At 40.3% G+C, this 19,027-nt stretch overlaps 1 protein-coding gene and 1 long non-coding RNA gene across 2 annotated transcripts; one reads left to right on the top strand and one right to left on the bottom strand.

Moving 5' to 3' along the window:
• The first annotated feature begins 313 nt into the window (after positions 1-313).
• Positions 314-12,610, top strand: c22h6orf136 (chromosome 22 C6orf136 homolog). The gene is made up of 7 exons (XM_057828427.1): positions 314-568; positions 1,972-2,113; positions 5,366-6,049; positions 7,649-7,737; positions 7,811-8,011; positions 9,969-10,038; positions 11,971-12,610. The coding sequence occupies exons 2-7, from the start codon at positions 2,027-2,029 to the stop codon at positions 12,112-12,114; spliced, it is 1,275 nt and encodes a 424-aa protein (XP_057684410.1). The 5' UTR covers positions 314-568; positions 1,972-2,026; the 3' UTR covers positions 12,115-12,610.
• A 678-nt stretch (positions 12,611-13,288) lies between these two features.
• On the bottom strand, positions 13,289-18,953 carry LOC130910841 (uncharacterized). Its single transcript, XR_009061921.1, has 3 exons — positions 15,694-18,953; positions 15,510-15,623; positions 13,289-15,352 (listed from the first exon to the last, which is right to left on the bottom strand). It is a non-coding gene; the product is annotated as an uncharacterized LOC130910841 (long non-coding RNA).
• Positions 18,954-19,027: the final 74 nt, after the last annotated feature.

Raw genomic sequence — 19,027 nt, 5'->3', positions numbered from 1 at the left:
TTTTTAAACCATGAAATCATTTTTGATTTTGACATACATTTTCTTAACTGCTCCGCCAAATGGCATCATATTAAAAAGTTATGTAATGCATGAACTTGATGTTTCATCAATTTTGCTCCGTTTACTGTTGGAAAGGATTAGCCATACATTACACAAACTGGAAATGACCGTATTGTATGCAGTCATTACCATTGGTGTATTTTCTGGAATGATACTGTTTTTACTTTTGTAACGGGACCGGAAGATGCCAGAATGTCTAGTACGTAGTTTCCCAATTTTCCAAAATACAGTAGGCTATACACCTTTGTTTTCGTCCCGACCAAAGAAGACACGTTGCACTGACGGCACCTAGATGAAAGACGTTTTTACTGATATTATTGACGGACTTCTACAAAACACAGTCACGACATACATCTCGAACATTCTCTGCCCTTCACAAATTTCAACAAATAGTTATTGCAATTTTCCCATAGTCCCTGAAGGTGGCATGACGCCTTCCTGTGACTGTGAGAAAGAGGCGTGCTTGTGTTTGGACGGGCAAGGACACACAAGACCGGGTGACACTTGTGTAAGTTAGCTGAAATTAAGATTCCTAACTTCTACTTGGGATAACTTTTGACGTGTATACTGATAGCGTGCGGTCTGTAAAAACCCTGCTGGGGTATTAAAATGAACGCAGTTTCGTTCGTCGACGCGTACATGACAGGGACGTTTGTCTGTCAGGACTAGCTCGCTGCTAGTTAGCCTAGCATTCGACTGTCCCTGTAGCCCTAGTTCATATAAACAATTTATGACGCCTTAAAGTGATCGCATAAACATTTACGCAATTCTTTTACATCTGTTTTCACTTTTTAATGTTATTTTTGAGGCATCCCATTTTAAAGCCATCATGTATGTTATCCCATAACCATGTCATCACATGTACATGTACAGGACATGGGTTCTGTCACAAAGTATGGTGTATAAAACTTGCTATATTGACTTCGCATCACAGTCATGTGATGAGACTATATAAATATATTGTAAATATTTGACTCGAGTGGGTATTTCAACAAATTAGGACATGCCCTTCACATGCTACCAAAATTAAATAACAAAAATAGAAATAATCAGAATATTTTGGACAATTCCCCTACCTTCCTTACTTTTATTAGATTCTGCATGTGAAAGCTTGCGTGGTAGCTGCTCCTGGATGGCTAATTCAATTTTAGCTGCCAGTATTGGTTCTTATTATAAGCTTGTGGTCTGATGCAAGTCATGTGCTAGTCGTAGTTGTATTGAAATGTCAGTGCAATATTGTATGCAAAACATGGCAGAAAAACTCTGCATATAATTACAAATATATCATTCCAAGTTTAGAATTAATTCAAGCAAAACATATTCATTCATGCTTTGTAAAAAATGTTGTTATTTATGTTTGACAATTTTGTAGTTTGTTTTACTTGAGTTGAATCTTTCTAAAATGCTAAGTTTAACATATTTACGTGTTACATTCTTGGTATAAAAACAATACTCGATGACCAATATAATATGTGACGGAGCGGATTTACACTTTCAAAACATGGTTATTATGTTAAAAAGTAATTGATATAATTGCCTCAACATTGGATAGTTTGTTATTCATCATTCTCTAAACAAAAACTATGCAATTATTGGGCAGTTAAATTAAGAATGAACACATCTGAGGTGCTGTGTGTGAAATATGCTTGACAACTTTTTGGCTGTTTTGGTAGTGACTTGAAAGTTAAACGTCTTACATTCAGCAAACTCATGACTAAATGGAGTCAATTTTCTCCATTAAGATGGTTTGGAATGACATTGATGTGGCTGAAAAGAATCCAACTGGTTTTCTAATAAACGTTTGACAAAATCCAAGGGACTGTCGTAATAATAACTGCATTTATTTGAATTTCACAAATTTCTGTTAGTTCGTCTAGCATGAAATAAAGCTCGTTCTACGTGCCTTTGCAGACTTTCCGAGGGCGATGGTGACACACTGACCGGGGTTGCTTCGGCCCTGTGGTGAATGGCTGTAAGCAGAGGAGGCGTTGCCTTCTGGGTGGGTTGTGTCCGCATCCATGGCAGAAGGCAACACATTGGAAGTTTCAATAAGGTAATACTAAATAATAAAGGATCACTTTTGACATGATTTACACTAGGGGTGTGACAAAATATCGAAATGGTGATATATCCTGATACTTTGTATCCCAAAAGGTTATCGATATGCTCCTGCCAAGAATCGAGATATCGTTTTTAATTGGTGTCAAAAAGGGACCAACAAGTTGCTACCAAAATCTTCCACCATGATAGTGTCTCAGATAACTAAGGCTGCCATTGACAGTGCTCGACGCCAATCCATTTAAACTGGGAACGTTCGTTCATTCGAAATAGGGTTGCAGCTATCGATGATCTTAGTAGTCGATTAATCGATGAACTATTTAGTTCGAATATTCGAGTAATCAGATAAGGAACATAACAAAATTTACCTGAGCTGAGCCTCACACTGCTTAGCTCAGGTAAAATTCTATCTATGTACAAGATCTATGTACAACAAAAGAACAATTGGCTGAGTTAGATAGCAAAAGTCCGCTAGCTTAAATGCTATAAAATGCTAACGCTTTTTTACAATGCTCTTAACAAATGGCTCAGACACATATTCCCACAAAAAATGCTAAATATACCTTTAAACTAAATTACGAATGCATTCAAAAAAAATCATTAGATCAAACAAAAACTTGGCTTATGTTGGTCTTAACAGGGAGCAGATGGATTCAGCCATGTGAAATGAGGTAGACTAGAGGGCCTTGTATTCACCCAAATCAATAAAAAAATTAATGCAAATACTTTCAAAACAAACCATTACAACGCCACTTTAATTAAACGAATACTCGAAGCAGCAAAATTAAATTTTTATCTTTTTTTCTAATCGAATACTCGAGTTAATTGATTAATTATTGCAGCACTAATTCGAAACCAGAGCATCCGCAGTCAGTCATTCTGTCCGATTTTCAGGGAAGTAACTGAAAATCAACAGGTAAATGACATTAAATGGCCCAAAATGACCTCATTGCCTGGCATTGGCTGCCAATGACGGCCATAGACGTTCAATCTGTTTGAAGTGGGAGGAATGGCAGCCTCCCAGTTCAAATGGATTGGACGTCTACTTGTGATAAACTCATTCCAATTCGCAGCAGAAGCTTGTATTTCTGTTTATTAGCTGTTTGTCGATTATCCTAGAATGATTTCCTGACCAATGTATCGATAATCGTTGTATCGCCATATCGTCAGATCATCGTTATCCTGAGCTTTGAATCGTATTGTATCGTGAGGTAACAAAGGTTTCCACTCCTAATTTACACGGTCCGCTCTCTCTCGGAGACAAGACTGAAAGGGTACCACTGATAGAAAGACATGTAGTTCTCTAAATGTTTTCATTTGAATAAAATTGGTAATAAATATTATTTTAACTAGTAGTTCGCCATTGTTGTTGATGTCGCAGGGCGGTGACGTCACATGGACATGCTGCCGGACTTCACCGTGTCACTCTTTTAACTGTTTGCAGATCTTCACGGTAAACTTTAGTGTGATCCAACTTATTCCAATATTATTATGGAGATAGTTAGCATCCAGAGCTGCTGTGTGGTTTACATATGATTAGGTTAGAATATATAGTGAAACACAGTAGTTTTGATTATTTTTGCTGTTAGCCCGGGGCCGTGCATCACAACACGCGAAAACGTTTGCCTCTACTGAGACGTCTAATGACGTCTTACATTATTTTTGTCACGTAAAAGCAGATGTCCAGCTTGTTGATCACCCTGCCGGTTGCTTCCCGGTGAATAAGCGACACGTAAAACGGATAAATGTATTAATGCCCAACAGATTAATATGACGCCTTATTTTGCACATTGAGATCTAAGAGGCAGAGAAGGGCGAGTGCACACAGGCGTTCATTGGACCGCGCCGTTTATTGGCATAAGCTTTGGCAAATCTTTCGCAACAAGCATAAATGTATTATAGTGAAAATACAACCAAAATAATATTCATATCCCTGAAAAAAATGATGTTCACAAAAAGAAAAGCGCTTTAATCCTTATTAATGAGGCCCTATTCTCACAAGGTTAAACAACAATGCAAAGAGAACTGGCTTTCACAATTTTATATGCAAAATACACATAAACTAACTCAGACTTTGGTCAAACTTTAAACATTGTAGCAACTCGTTTAGCTCAACAAATACACTGAATGGCAAAATTTAGTCGCAATATACAAACTATGATGCCGGGAGCCGTTATCAGCAGTCTTGTACGTTGTAAAGACCACGCTCAAATGAACGTAAGGTACAATAAACCCGAAGTAAAACCAGAAATAGGGGCGTCAGTCGCGGGACAAAACACACTCGTTGGCTTGATCTCTAATTAATTTAAAACTCTCCATTGACCCCTTGTGGTGTATTTAAATCACTACTTTAGATAGTTAGTGTGACACTGTGGAAGTACGGCAGGGAGCCCAAGTTACGTCACCTTCTGCGACGTCAACAATAATGGCGAGCAATTAGTGTATTTTTTTATTTAAAATTTTACAGATTTTATTAAAACGAAAACATTAAGGGGGGTTTTAATATCAAATTATTATAACTTGTACTAACATTTATCTTTTAAGAACTACATGTCTTTCTATCTGTGGTACCCTTCAAACCATGAGAGTGCCGACCGAGCCTGTATGTTTTGACGGATTGTTTGTGATCGAAAGTGTCAAGGGCTATACTGAGGTCATGCAATGATAACACTGATGAAGTACTGTATAGGAGTATAAAATCAGGAGTCACTCTTGCGAAGGCCATCTCAGTAGAGGGATTGCAAAAGTACAAAAAGATTTCACTTGTCCGTGTGGTCAAAGTCGTTTCTGACACTCATTGCAATGACTCCTCGGGGTCCAGATTAGGTGTGTTGAGCAACGGTGGACGGTCTTAAAAGCTGCAGGCACAAGGCCAGAGAAAAATATTAGAGTTCCAAATATTTCAAATCGGAGACCCTAAAATAGAAATCGGCTCTTTGGTTAATTTTCTAGGAATAGGGTCAAGTAAGCAAGATGTTGGCTTTCAAGAACAAAAATGGGACCGGGCAGTCAAACGTGTATATGGTTGCGTGCTCATATTAGGCTAGGTTAGCTGTAAAAATGTCATTTTGAGCTCTTCTATTGGATCTCATTGTGCAAGTGGTTGCTATCGGTTCATCAATATTTGCCTTTTTATCAAGAAACAACGATGGTAAAGAGCCATAGACTCCAAGCTAAATTTCTGCATGTTCAAATGCACATTAACAATGATTCATTTTCTAGTCGAGATAAATTGTGTCTCTTTCAGCCGCTTGACTTGCAGTGGATCTACCCAACACGTTGTCTCAGCAGCGCGTCATGGGCCCTGGCGCCCCCCAACAGCTTGAGATACCAGACGGTTAAGCGAGCCGTTCCGTCCCATCCTTCGCATCACGCCAACCGGGCGAGGGTCGCTTACCACGAGGACGACTGGGAAGACTCGCTCGGCACGTACGTGCTGGTGAGACCGAACGAGTTAGTCGGCGAACACGCCGCGGCCGAGTTCCCGTCGTTCGGTCGGACTCGACTAGCGGAGCTCCTGGCTCCGGGGAATCGTCACTCCTCGGAGTTTTCCTTCTTATTGACTACGGTCGACGGCAGCAGAGAGGACGACATCAGCGTCAGCGGCTTCGGTAGAAGCGACGTACGCCCGCGCGAGAGACGGCACGGATGTTTTCGAAGCCTGTTCGAAGCGGAGCGCTGCCCGGCGCCCTACACGTACGGCTCTCCGTTTTATTGTTTCCATTCCTCGGAAACGGAACGGGTGTCCGCCGGCGGACTGAACTCAAGGCGGGATGTTGGACTTAAAAGACACGAGATGGAGGAGGAGATGCCCCAGCTGCATCCCGCTTCTTTGTATAGCCACGAAGCAAGAACAGTGGGATCACACAACGAAGGTGACAGTGAAGGGGAGCAGAAACTGGCCTTGGCGTATGAAAGACTGAGGACTGAGGTATGGGTAGACACTGTCTCGATTAGTTGAGAGTTGTCCGATAACAAGGGCTGATTTAAAATAATAATACGCGAGGAGTATGTTTCTCATTCTTGTTTATAATTTAATTTTCCAGCCTTTGTGCATGGGCTGATCACAGTTTTGCACAGCAACTGTGCCGGCCCGGGAGAGACTTTTAGATGCCTCCAAATCAAGATGTTTGGGATTTTTTTTAAGTGAGCAAAAACCATTTGCATTCATGGTGCACAAACAAAATAAACGATCATGAATTATAAACAGATGACATATAACTACTGCGTCACCAGAAACAAATAGTCAAAATACAGATCATTATAATAAAAAAAATCTGTGCAAAAGCCCAGCAAAATGCATCTTGCATTGGCATGTCCTGCCTGTATTTGTAATGCTTTGGTCGCCACCTTGTGGCTCTTTGGCGTAACTAGTGCAAACATGATTCCCTTTATTTAGTGATGGACATTTTTGCTCATTTATATTTATTTATACGGGACATTATTTCGGCACTTTTTCTATAGCTTTTAGTGCTGCAGAGATTAATCGATTAACTCGAATAATTCAATTAGGAAGAAAGATTCCAATTAAATTTTGCCGCTTTGCGTATTCGTTTGATTATTGTGCCGATGTAACGGTTTGTTTGAAAGTGTTTGCATTTAGTTTTATTGATTTGGGTGGATACACTGCCTTCTAGTGGCAAGAGTGAATATGACAACTCATTTCACATGGCTGAATCCAGCTGCTCCCTGTTAAGACCACCATAATCATATTGTTTGTTTGAGCTAATGCTTTTTTAATGCATTCGTAATTTAGTTTACAGCTATATGTAGCCGTTTTTTTGTGGGAATATGTGTTCGAACCGTTTGTTAAGAGTGTTGTTGGGAAAAAAAGTTTGCATTTTATAGCATTTAAGATAGCAGTCTTTTGCCATGTAAAAATGTCAAAATGCCAATTGTTCTTTTGTTTTACTTCTCATAAACTGTTTGAGGCTCAGTTCAGGTATTTTAATTTTTTATTTTCCTTATCCGATTACTCAATTATTCGAACTATCTAGTTCATCGATAAATCGACTACGAAAATTATCGATAGCTGCATTTCTAATAACTTTAGTTAAGGTTTTCACAAAATGTTTATGCTATTTGGAAAATCTTGAAGTGGTTCAATTTATCATTGGGGCGTCACAATACAATGAGCCATAATATGTTCATATATCTGTATCCGTTTGATATCAATATCGGATTTCGGAGTCAGCAATGTCGGCAAAAAAAAGTCATTATCAGATAACTACTTTTAATACTTTGTCTATTTTTACATACAAATCTAATGAAGCTGGGCTTTTGTGTAAATGTAAAAGTACAAAACAAAACAATACAATCATTTGGAAAACAACATATTTGATGTTCAAACTGATTTTTTTAATTTCTCAAATGGAATTTTATGTTTGCAAGATGTTCCAAAAAAGCTTAAACAAGGGAATTTAGAGGGGGAAAAAACCCCCACAGGTTTTAAACATCGCAAATGTTACAGGAATTCAAAACAGGTGAGTACTTATATTCAGTTTGTTTTTATTTGTACAATGTTTTGCAGCTTCCAAATTTCTTCCGTAAGAAGCACGACTACACCATGTACTCCCACGATCTTGAATTTATCAACGGTCTTCTCAATACCAAGACAAGGTAAAAATGCACGGTCTCGGTTGACACTACCGTACTCTGTAGGCTTGATTTATGGGTGTATGTCTCCCCGCAGAGGCCGTGCCATCTACCAATTCACTCTGTCGCTGTGGCGCCTCCTGTGTCTGTTCTACTTCGCCGATGCCCGGTTAGAGGTGCTTAAACTGACAAAGCACATGGAAGATGGGACCATTAAGGCTCGCTGGAGGCTCAAGGGCCTTCCTTTCCTTACTCTCATGCTACGCTTCTACCGCAAAGACAAATCCCACCTGTACAGGTAACGTATTTATCCCCCCATTTTCCATGCATTTCACGATCGGACAACGTTGACTCGAGGCAATGTCGATTTAGTGTATTACAGCATTTATAAATATAATGGAGCTATCGCCAAGCCACAGCCCCGAATCACAAAAGTCTGACGCCTAGCCATAACGTTGCATAGGAACACGGTGTGGTTGTGACTTAAAACATCTGTTTTCTAACTTTAAAATAGCAAAAACCCAATGTTTTACGGCTGTGCGTGGGCTACCTGTAATTCCGACACTGGGCACCGTGAAAGATTGGGGGGAGGAATTTTTTGTGTGCCTTTTTCATAGCCTAAAAAAGACTCACCAAATGCATGCTACGGATAAAGGCTCTGTCATCGACCACATAAACAACTAAATGTCAAGGCAGTCACCCAAGAACACTTATGCTTGCTCTTAGGTAAGTTAATGATCGATTTGTAAAAAAGAAAAAAAAAAAGGTTGATAGCATGTAGTCGAAACGTGGACTTAACTATCAATGTTAGTTTGCTAACATTTGACTGCCTACTTGTTGACTAGCCTGTCACTACACAGATAGAATAAAATATAATCTAAGCTGTCAAGACCGCAATGCTGAAAGTCGAAAGTAAACACCACAAAAGGAAGATGTACTGACGTTTGGTCACGGATGCACACAAAGGAAAGTTCTCCTCATCTGTTTGACACGTAGAATGGAAGTCTGAGTGTCCAGTTGGTCTGAACAGTTTTAATGTTTGACATTGGAGTATGACATACTCCCATTGTGATCATTCAGCTTACCTCGTTTATTAAGACAAATCAGCAAAAAGGGAAGGGGTTATGGGGGAACTGAAGAAAGGAAGGAGAGACAGAAGAAACACAAACAACAACGAGAAATACATTGAACGCCTCAACTAACTATTATTGTGTTGGTGCTATCGTCAGCTAGGTGTATTTTCGGTTGACACCATGTGGGGGGCCAGTTAACCAGGGAAGGGGGGGGGGGGTTCTAGAAGATAAGTGATTGCGAGGGGTGGAGTGTACACAAATCAGCCCTGTGATCTAGAACCGTGTAATCGTGTAATTTCCTTGTGAGTGGGAGCCTGTTGGCAACCGACCCTACGCCGCCCCATCGCTGATCCCGGCACCGAGGTCCCCCACCCGGGCGCGCCCAATGACATCCAGCCATGCGCGAATCCCACCAAACATGCGATAGCCATGCAGACGAACGAAGAAGACGCGCAGGCGCCACCCCTGGGCCACGGCCCCCACCCAGCCAACCTTGGGGGGGTTGTGAGTCAGCGCAGCCCATCCCTCCTCCTGCGGCCCAGCAAAGGAGCTATCGTCACCTCCCAGGGATCCAGGGCGGTACTCCAGGCTACCTGCACTCCCATCAACCAGCCCTGAGGGAGTGTAAGGGGGGACGCACCACCAACCCCCACCCCCGCGAGCCACAGCCCCACAACCGGCATGGCACACCGCGGGACCCCCAGCGGCCCACCGGCATCCAGCCAGCGACCCGCACCGGAGGGCGGATACCCAGGCAGAGAAGAGAGGGGAAGGCGGAAGCAGGAGAATGCCGAGGAACCGCCGTGGGGTGACGCGAGATCGGAGCCCCATTTTTTAGGTCAATATTCATGGACAATCAAAATATTTGTCAATTCATTTGCAAATCCATTTGTGGTTGATCAGTCAACTCAATTGATTGTGACAGCCCTAGTTAACAGACATAATGAAACATTACCTAAGATGTGTCCTGTGACAAAAATAAGTTTGACACCCCTGACGTATACAAAAATCAGACCCTGCGTTGCACCGGTAGTGCCCAGGGTGGGGTCTCATCTGGAAGACTCAATGAGGTCACCGAAGAGGATAGGTGTCAGAAAGCCACACTCGCGTGAAGCATGATGAGGATTGAAGGTCAAGCCGTTTCTTGTGGCTCACTGCAAAAATATATGGAATGTGTTTCAGGTCCTATGATGCTTTCTCCACATTCTACATAGGACACGATGGACTTATCCACTGTCATAAAGTTGAAAAGGTAAGAAGTAGCTTTTTGTAGCTTGGTACGTTTACCGCTTTCATGATCATTGCGCATTAGTCCGATCTGTCCTGCATTTCCGTGCTTGAGTGAAATGTAACAAAGTAAAACTACTTTGTTACTGTCCTACTGCGAAGTGGTACTTTTTTACTTTACTACATTTTACAACATGTAAACTTTTCAAATTGACACTTGCGTTAAACAATTGTTTTTGTGTCATTGTGAATTGATAGTTTCGTTTTCATGCCTCCAGCGCAATCGATAAGCCTCTACCATTATACCGTTATTGAGTACTAGAGGGAGCAACACAAGTAGGGTTTCTAGTGCAAGCAAGATTAGGCAGATTCAGATTCAGAGTATTTGTCATTGTCAAGATAACAACGAAATTCAGATTGGAGTTCCAACAATACTATGAGTTAGTTTCCATTAAAGTGCTTGGTGCTGAGCAATATAAACTAGCATGGCGGCGCGCATAGTCGCAGCGGCTTGGAGCTCCAACACTTTCGTAGTTTACTACAGTATTTTGGTAATTATATGTCTCATCTCGCATGGTTACAGCACCCTTGCACTGCAATATAGTCAGACTGAACTCTTGCTGCTAAACAGTGGAGCGCATCGCCTGCCAGTTGAGCACTTTAAGATTAGGCAGGGGAACAAGATATTGACCAATTGAGGGGAAAAAAAAAACTGAGAGCAGCGTGCTGCACACTCTTCTTATACAGTAGTAGATAGTTGCTTGCAATCCACCATTATAAGGAGTTTCTTTTTACAGTCTAGTCAACTTTATGACTTTTCCCCAATGTGTACAGTTTTATATATATATATGTATATCACATTTTTGCATCGGGAGAAAATGCTTTTACTTGTAAAGTAAATATTAAAGCAAGTACTTGAGTTTTTTTTTCTTGGATACTTGTACTTTTACTTCAGTATCCCCCCTCCCCCCTGTATCTATACTTAAGTAAAAAAAAAAAAAAAAAGTGAGTACTTCTTCTACCACTGCTAGTCAAGTACTGACATGTATCATACAACCAGTTACATTTACAGGAAAATGTTCTCCTAAAAGTAGTAAATGTTTTTTCCCTTAGAGGGCGCTTTTTTTGTCCCAATATGGTCACGTGGTAGGTTATAGTACTGTACTCTACAATATAAAGTTCATATAGATGACGCTGCGCTGAGAATATACCGTTTTTGTTTTAAATCTGCCATTGTAAGCAGTTACTCTGGAGTATTGTTTTCTCCTCATACTTTACAATGATTATTTTCACACGAGTAATATTATTTTGAAGTCACGCTACTCTTCATTTTTAGCTTCTAATCCCACCTCTGCATACAATCAAAGTACCACATTGGCCTGAATATAAGACGGTGTTTTTTTGCATTGAAATAAGACTGAAAAAGTGGGAGTCGTCTTATATTCGGGGTCTAGACATTATACCCCTTCGCGACGCTAGATGGCGCCAGATATCATGGAAGCAATGTTCTGTCATGACAGATCTCAGCTACTCTCAAGTTTAACCAGTTTGCATTATTTTAATTGCAATGTTTTTCCTTATTCAGATTTGTTTCAAGACTACAGTTAGACTTGACTTTGATGGTTCATGCAGTTATTGCAATTTTGTTGTTTTATCACAATAGATTGGTTTATTTACATTTCAAAAACCAGAAGCTATTCATTTACGAATGTGATTGCACTTTTTAAATGTTCAGATATTAAGATCAGAATGAGGCAAAATAACATGCTTTTTCTCTCAAATATATTGTTATAATCATGTTTCAGATGTACTGTAATTATTTTCTGCATAAAAATTAATTTGGTGTTCAAAAAGTCTTTTTTAAACTTGAATCTTGAAAAAGGGGGGGTTGTCTTATAATTAGGGCCGTCTTATATTTGGGCCAATACGGTACTTTCAGTGGCAACAATCTTTGCAGGTGATGCCGGCGCCGCCCCCAGTCGTGCCCAGAGTCACGTCTCTCCTGGCCAGCGCTTTAGTGGCTCTGGGGTTGGAGGAGAACAGACCCGCACTCAACCTGCTGCCGCTCCTCCTGTCTTCGCTGCGGCAGGTCCGAGACTGACGACTATTGATGGCATATTGTCGCTCCTGAATGAAACGCTCACTCACGCAGGTTTTCGAGCTGGAGTAAGTCTAGGCCAACTCTAACGCACGTTATTTATGAATGGCTGTCCTGTGAACATCCAACATCTGTCTGGTTTATCTGCCAAATGAATATTTAAACAAGGTGATCTTGAGAGATTTGAGGCATGTGATAGATGAGCAAATCGCCCCAAAAAATGCTCCATTTTCATCACAACTTAGATGTTTCAAGCTTGTACATGTGCAATATGACTGCAATGAAGAAAACTCCATAGACTGAAAAATATCCCTGCACTTAGCTTCAAAGGTGTTGTCGGTTAACTCTGGATTTACGTTTTCAAATATTGAAAAGGTCTAGTAATAGCGCAGCACTTAATTTGCCTTGGTTAATTTCCCCGCATGATCTCCCCCACCTCAACACTTGAGATTTTCATCCACCTTCAATAAAGTTCTCAATAATGACAACCAGAATACAATTTGTCAAGTCTTTATTTTGCTGGCATGTACACAATGAAAATAGGACGTCATTTAACAACAACAACAAAAAAAACATTAGCTCAGAAGGCCTTTCATAAGAGACGACTGAACATCGGTGATGTTATCCCAAGGTGCTAAATAAACAAGTTACATCATAAAGATACATGTGCAACACGAATATGGCGTAAATGAATGCTTAACGAAATGGCAAAGACGTTAACAATGAGAGAGCGCCGTACTGTTGTTGTGTGCAGCTAACATGGCAGGATGTGTCTGAAGAGAACTTTTCTACATGTCCGTCCATGATCAAACGTAAAATATTCTTTAAAGAAAGTTTGTAGTGTTTAATTTGGAACCGCTGCTGGAATTCGCGGCCATTTTTAACATGAACTCATTTGCTCTCAAAAACGTATAAATACATTCTATTTTTAATTGTTTCAGTGTCCCAAAAATGTATTTATACGTCTTTTACGTTTTTTTGTTTTGACAAGAGGCATCTCTAGGTTCTCTTGCATCTAAACTGCAATGCACAATGCTTAAAACTCATTTTAAAGCTATAAAACTGGCCACTGGAGGGCAGTAGCGCATTTTGTAAGAACTCATCTCGGGCCAAGAAAGGAAGTGAAGAAAAATAGTCAGGGAACGGAAGTTGGAGGGATCTTGTGAAGACGTGTAAGAATTTGAGAAAAATGTGGAGAACGATCGGGAAAAAAAGGCAAACGACACTAGAGGAGTGTTTTGAAAAGAAAATGAAGCAATTGTCAAAGAAGGATTCAAAAAAATCTATCTTGATGAGACAGACTGTGACGGACACAACAGCGTCAGGTTCTACACGCGTTCTGCGGAGCTCACGTTGCGTTACTCCTGAGCCCGAGGTCGAAACCAACGATGAAGATGATGAAAAAAGTGAGACTGATCTTGATCCGGACTCATCAGATTACTGTGAGCCACCTCATTCGACCGGGAGCAGCCAAGAGCCCTCCCCGTTGTTATGTGCGCAAATAGTTCAACAGTTCAATAGTTTAGTTATGTGTAAATAAATTGTTACTTTGTGATCAAAAGCTCTATTTGTCTTGTTGTTTATCTTATTTTGTAGAACGAAAACATTATTAGGGGTGCACGATATCCATTTTTTAAAAAAACCGATACCGATATCGATAACTTCCTGCTCCTCAAAGCCGATAATGATATCGATAACCGATAATAAATATATAACTTTAAAAATGTATAACCTGAGTTTTTGAACACCTGCAGGTTTGAAAAAAAAATAGTAGTGGATTCAACATAGATTTGCCTTTGATCTCATCAGATTTTTCATAATGACATGAACAAAACAGTGCGTTTCACTTCTGCACTGCCCGATAGCTAGCTAAGAATAAGTGCACTTCCATAAACCACAAGGCTTGGTCTTTTCTTGCTTTTATGGGAAGACACTCGTCTTAATATTGTGAAAGTACAACAGAAAAATACACATATTCAATACTCAAAATACAACAAACTGCACAATACACTTATATACACAACTATTTTATGTATAGCATAGCACACTAGCTTGAGCTACTAAAGCATTGGCTGGCTTCTATAACACAACTTATGAAGTTCTGTACATATGACCCTTCACCACAGAGGTAAACATATTTTGCACATCCGTATGTAATAGTAAACATAAAATACTTACATATATTTCCGAGGCGGAAACGTAACAGAAAGCATTCACGACTGTCAATGCTACCGCTAGACACCGCAATGGGTAAGCGATCGAACCAAACTACTGTAACAAATAATTGGTGCATTGAATTATTCTGGCCAGCAGGTGGGAGCAATGCCCCGCAAATGGTTTAACTGATTTCCCATACTACTGTGTAAACTGCAAAGCCAGAACAGTACATATTATCGGTCCTATTATAAATGTTATTGGATTTATCGGGATGACGTCATAATTCCTATTATGGGACCAATAATTATCGTGCACCAGTAAACATTACTCAGATGTTTGGGATGTCACAAAAGCGAAAAATACCTGTGTTGAAGTCAAAGTTATGTTTGAAATGTATGCTTTCACAAAAAGCTCAATTTCTGTTTTTTCATCAGAAATTGGAAAATTGCTCAAACTAAGCTATTTTCTAATGCTGATTTCTAAAGATCGGAAAAAGATATGAACTAACTTTTTTTCTGCTGAAAGAAGAGAGTCTAATCTTTCTTTTGGTGGGTTCCATCTTTATATAGCAATAGAACAGAGTTTTTTTTCTGTGGGCCTTGCAAAATCAGTCAAAATCCAGTAAAACGGCCGGGAGCGAAAAATGGAAAAGTGAAAATGGCTGGGAGTGAATGAGTTAAGCGCATGCACAGAAGCGCAAAGTAGCCATTTTTGATGGGGAGCAAAACTTTTCAAACACCGGGCAAGTGCTGATGGTTATTGAGAGCAACGGATAAAGGAATAAAACTGCACCGCGCGTTTTTATTGGAGATGACCAGCAAATAAATTGGCCTTCCCTTGCCTAGTAACATAACTAATATGACAGCATGCAGTAAAATTATATGGACCAATGTTGGCTCAGCAGATGAGTTATGTCAACAGCACCTGTAGCTGTTCCATGATGTGGATTGGAAGGTTGATGGCACCGAAGAGACTGTAGCGCAGCTTCGGCCGTCGTCTGCCCCTTGACCGGATACGCCGGCACCACCTGAGCCTAACCTGACGCTTTGAGGTGGGGCGCGCTCCCCCAGATGAACGTCTACATCTGAGAGATGAAGTCAACACAGCGACAGGACAGACCGGTTAAATCATTCTGATCTTTCAAAGAGGAGGCAGTTACAGTATGAGAGTAAACTTTGCTTCAGCTCTTATAAAAACTTTCATATTGCTTATACGTACATATTGGGGTTGAATTAACTTACTGCACAGTCAGCGTTCTGTCATCTTGTAGCACTCTACCCTGGTAGATGACTCTGCTTGTCTACTGGGATCTCCACCGGTGATGCTATATGCTCCTTGAACTGTTTCACTGCCAACTAATGGAAAACGAAGGGAACAGTGCATCATGCAAAGCTGACATTTAGCCGCGTTTGTTTATGGCTTTACCTGGCCCCGACTTGATAGCTGCAAGTCCAAAGTCTTCCCTGTAATATCAATGGTGTACCACAAGCAACATGTCACTTTTGCTCATTAATATTCATGACATTAGCCATTGTGGCTAGGCGGGTCAACCTCCCGTTTGCACCTAATTTTAAATGCGTGACAATAGTGTACGAAGGAGATGTTCACTGAGCCAAACCTACCAATTCTGTCTAAAAATGATGTCCCTGGTGCCAAATTCACTGGTAAATATGTGAAAGAACATACAAATGTTCAGTTAAAGAGATGGCTTGAGTCTTGAGGGCTGAAAAAGATCCAGAGTTAGCTTTTTTTATCGACACATTTTTCTTGTGTGCATTGCTTTACACCACTTACAATGACATTCTCCTGTTTCAGCAATCTATCCTTTACCGCCATATGCCCTGTCTTTCTTATATATTATATCCTCTTACGTCTCGGACCATTCTTGGGGGCAATTTTAGGGCTGTCCCAAACGACTAATTTTCTCCCGATTAGTCAGCCGACTATTTTTACGATTAGTCGACTAATCTAATAATTATTTTTTAATTTTTTAAACTAATTTAGCAATGAAATTTTTGTTGACGCTTATCAATTAAAAAAAAACATATTGGAACACTCAAATCATTTATTAAAGTACAAATAAACACGTAAATAACAATAATAAATCACAAATAAACAATGAGTTCAAATGCTGATAGAATTAACTAGTGTAGCATCCCGATTGAAAAGATGGTCTCTTAAACTGATGGTTTACAACTTTTATTCCATCCTTGATGTAAACACACCGTAAGAGCTACGGCGCACACAAATAAAGCAACACAATTAGAAATTAACAAAAACTTTTCACATTTTTCCTTTTAAACCTTATTTATATATCAATGAATTGCCTATATGAATTGCCTTTACCTTATTACCTTATCATTGACAATCTCTCCCTTGAGTGCAATCACTGTATATACTGTATATATTTATGACCTTTTAACCTTATATAATTTTCTATACCATAAAATAAACCATAACATGAAATAAACCTTTCAATTAGCATTAAGAACAATACTAATAGCACTTATAGGCCCATTGTCAATGAAACATTATTATTTAGTCAGGCGACAGCACCCTCTGGTGTACAAAAAATGGAAAAAAAAAAAAAAAAAACCCTTACAAACTGCGTGAAGGCGCTTGAGGTGTTTATTCACGGCCGACGTGCAGCTAAGCTTTGCACTGAAGAGACAGGACAGAAGAGTGTACTCTCCTTTGTTTCTTTGAAATAAGTCAATGTTTTGGACACTCTGGTGCGCTTTTTTTGGCTTTGTGCCGCTTTCCCTGCTTGCAAACAGAGCATCCGACATTCTAACTTTCCACGCATATATTTTTTTAACCCTTCATTTACCGTCGACGGCATGTTGTGCTCGTGGACGGATTTATGTCATCGATGACGTCGACTACGTCGACTAGTCGGGACAGCTCTAGGCAATTTACATTGCTATTTTTGTGTAGCGATCGCAAATGCTACTCAGTGACAGCCAAGGAACACCTTTCATTTTTCCATTAATAACAATTCTATAATTTATTTACACTTTTTTTTTTTTTACAACAGAAAAGGTAACCGTGGCAGTCAGGCACCATATTATTTTTTTTTCAGGTCATTCATCGTCAGACAGTAGCAGCACGGCAAAAATGCCACGCTAAGAAAGAAGTCAAAATATCATAATGGCTTACTTCTTTGTCCTCTGTAGGACCATGGCCCCCAACAAAATGTTTACTGCATATGAAATGTGAATGGCTTCACCTCGCAAGTTGATCCATTCTTCACATTTTTTCCCTCAGTTTTTGGTTTCGGAAACATATGAAGAAAACATCCCTCATATATCGTAAATCGTAATGTCTAGAGTTGTTTCTACAAGTTCCGTAGCAGCGGTGTTTGATCTGCATGTTCTTTTTTGAAAGATTACCGTACAAAACAAGCAGAAATAGAATGTGTTGTATACGAGGGCGTGTCTATAATGTCCCACTTCCGCATTACGATGGCGACGTCCCGGTCTAGCATTCGTGCATTCTCGCAGTTGGACATCCGGGCATTAATGGCGTCACCAGCCACAACAAAGCGTCGCCATATTGAAATGAGGGCAAAACACAAGTCACAAGCAGTTGCTCTGTCGTGCATTGTAATAGAAACGCGTTTAACTTTCATTTTATTTGCGGTCTTTTTTCCGTCGGAATGACTAAAAGTTGCCACACAAGGAAGAGTTCGGAGCCGCATTTGAAGTTCTTCATTCTTCCACGTGAGAAGAAAAGGAGAAACATTTGGCTGAGAGCAATTAATCGAGGAACAGTAAAAGAAGACGTGGACTATTTTCGCCTGTGGGAACCTAAATCCAAGCACATTTACGTTTGCAGCCGACATTTTATTACTGGTGAGTAAACTTTGATTTTTGCCCCAATTAGCTGCTAGGATTCAGTACACTAGGCAGTGGTTATTATTTCCGGAACCGGCAACTCGCAAAGCGTTATTTTTCTTTTGCCGTGAACTGCTCTGATCAGTCAATCGGTATATTATTGGCCTGGTGGGAATTGGTTATTTTGCCGTGACGTGCTCACTGCAAAATAACGCTCGGAGGCGAATTACCGGTTACAGCAGAAATAATCACTTCGTATATGCTACCAATTTTCTCAGTTCCACACAGTACATATTCCAAGTAAATGATAAAGGTCAACTTACAGGGTGACTTTATGAGGTAGTTGTAGATGTTTCCGAACTCCACTGCAGGCCATCCCTTTGTTTATCCAGCTATCAGCTGTGACTTTGTATCGGCAGCTTTGTAAGCCAATAAACGCTAATTTTAAATTGCATCGCCTCCTCGCGTCTGTCGGCAGTGACTCGTGATAATAGTAAGCCACGTTCAAGACGTTTTGAGGAAAAAAGACGCAAAACACACCTGAAATATATGAATTTCAGACGTTTGTCTATGTAATGTTTAGCTGTGCGTTCCCCCTTCACAAAATGGCGACACACATCGTGACATCACGCCGACTTCCTCCTATATACGAGCTTTCATTTTATTAGCAGCGGGCTAATTAAGCGTACATCACCAGCCACCGGAACGCAACAAACTACCGAATGTTCACGCTTCTTTCCGCTATACATAAACGTAATGCGTCTAAATGATAAAATCGTTAAACCGCGTTGGCAGGACTCATAATTAGCGCAAGAAGTAGCAGTCAGTTGCTAAGGTAAACACGGTGATGTCAAAGGACCCCAATGTCGTCATAAGATGCGTCTCTTTCACGCCTGAGCGTCTTTTTCTGGTTAACGTTTCCA

The sequence above is a fragment of the Corythoichthys intestinalis genome, chromosome 22, assembly GCF_030265065.1.
Source record: "Corythoichthys intestinalis isolate RoL2023-P3 chromosome 22, ASM3026506v1, whole genome shotgun sequence".
Classification (NCBI taxonomy): domain Eukaryota; kingdom Metazoa; phylum Chordata; class Actinopteri; order Syngnathiformes; family Syngnathidae; genus Corythoichthys; species Corythoichthys intestinalis.
Note: the sequence above shows the minus strand (reverse complement) of the source record. Positions and strands in the feature narration are given on the sequence as shown.

Coding starts and splice junctions, on each gene's coding strand:
- c22h6orf136 (XM_057828427.1), top strand. CDS start 2,027: ATGGCTGTAAGCAGAGGAGGCGTTGCCTTCTGGGTGGGTTGTGTCCGC. Junction 6,050..7,648: donor ATGAAAGACTGAGGACTGAG/GTATGGGTAGAC, acceptor AATGTTTTGCAG/CTTCCAAATTTCTTCCGTAA. Junction 8,012..9,968: donor GACAAATCCCACCTGTACAG/GTAACGTATTTA, acceptor AATGTGTTTCAG/GTCCTATGATGCTTTCTCCA.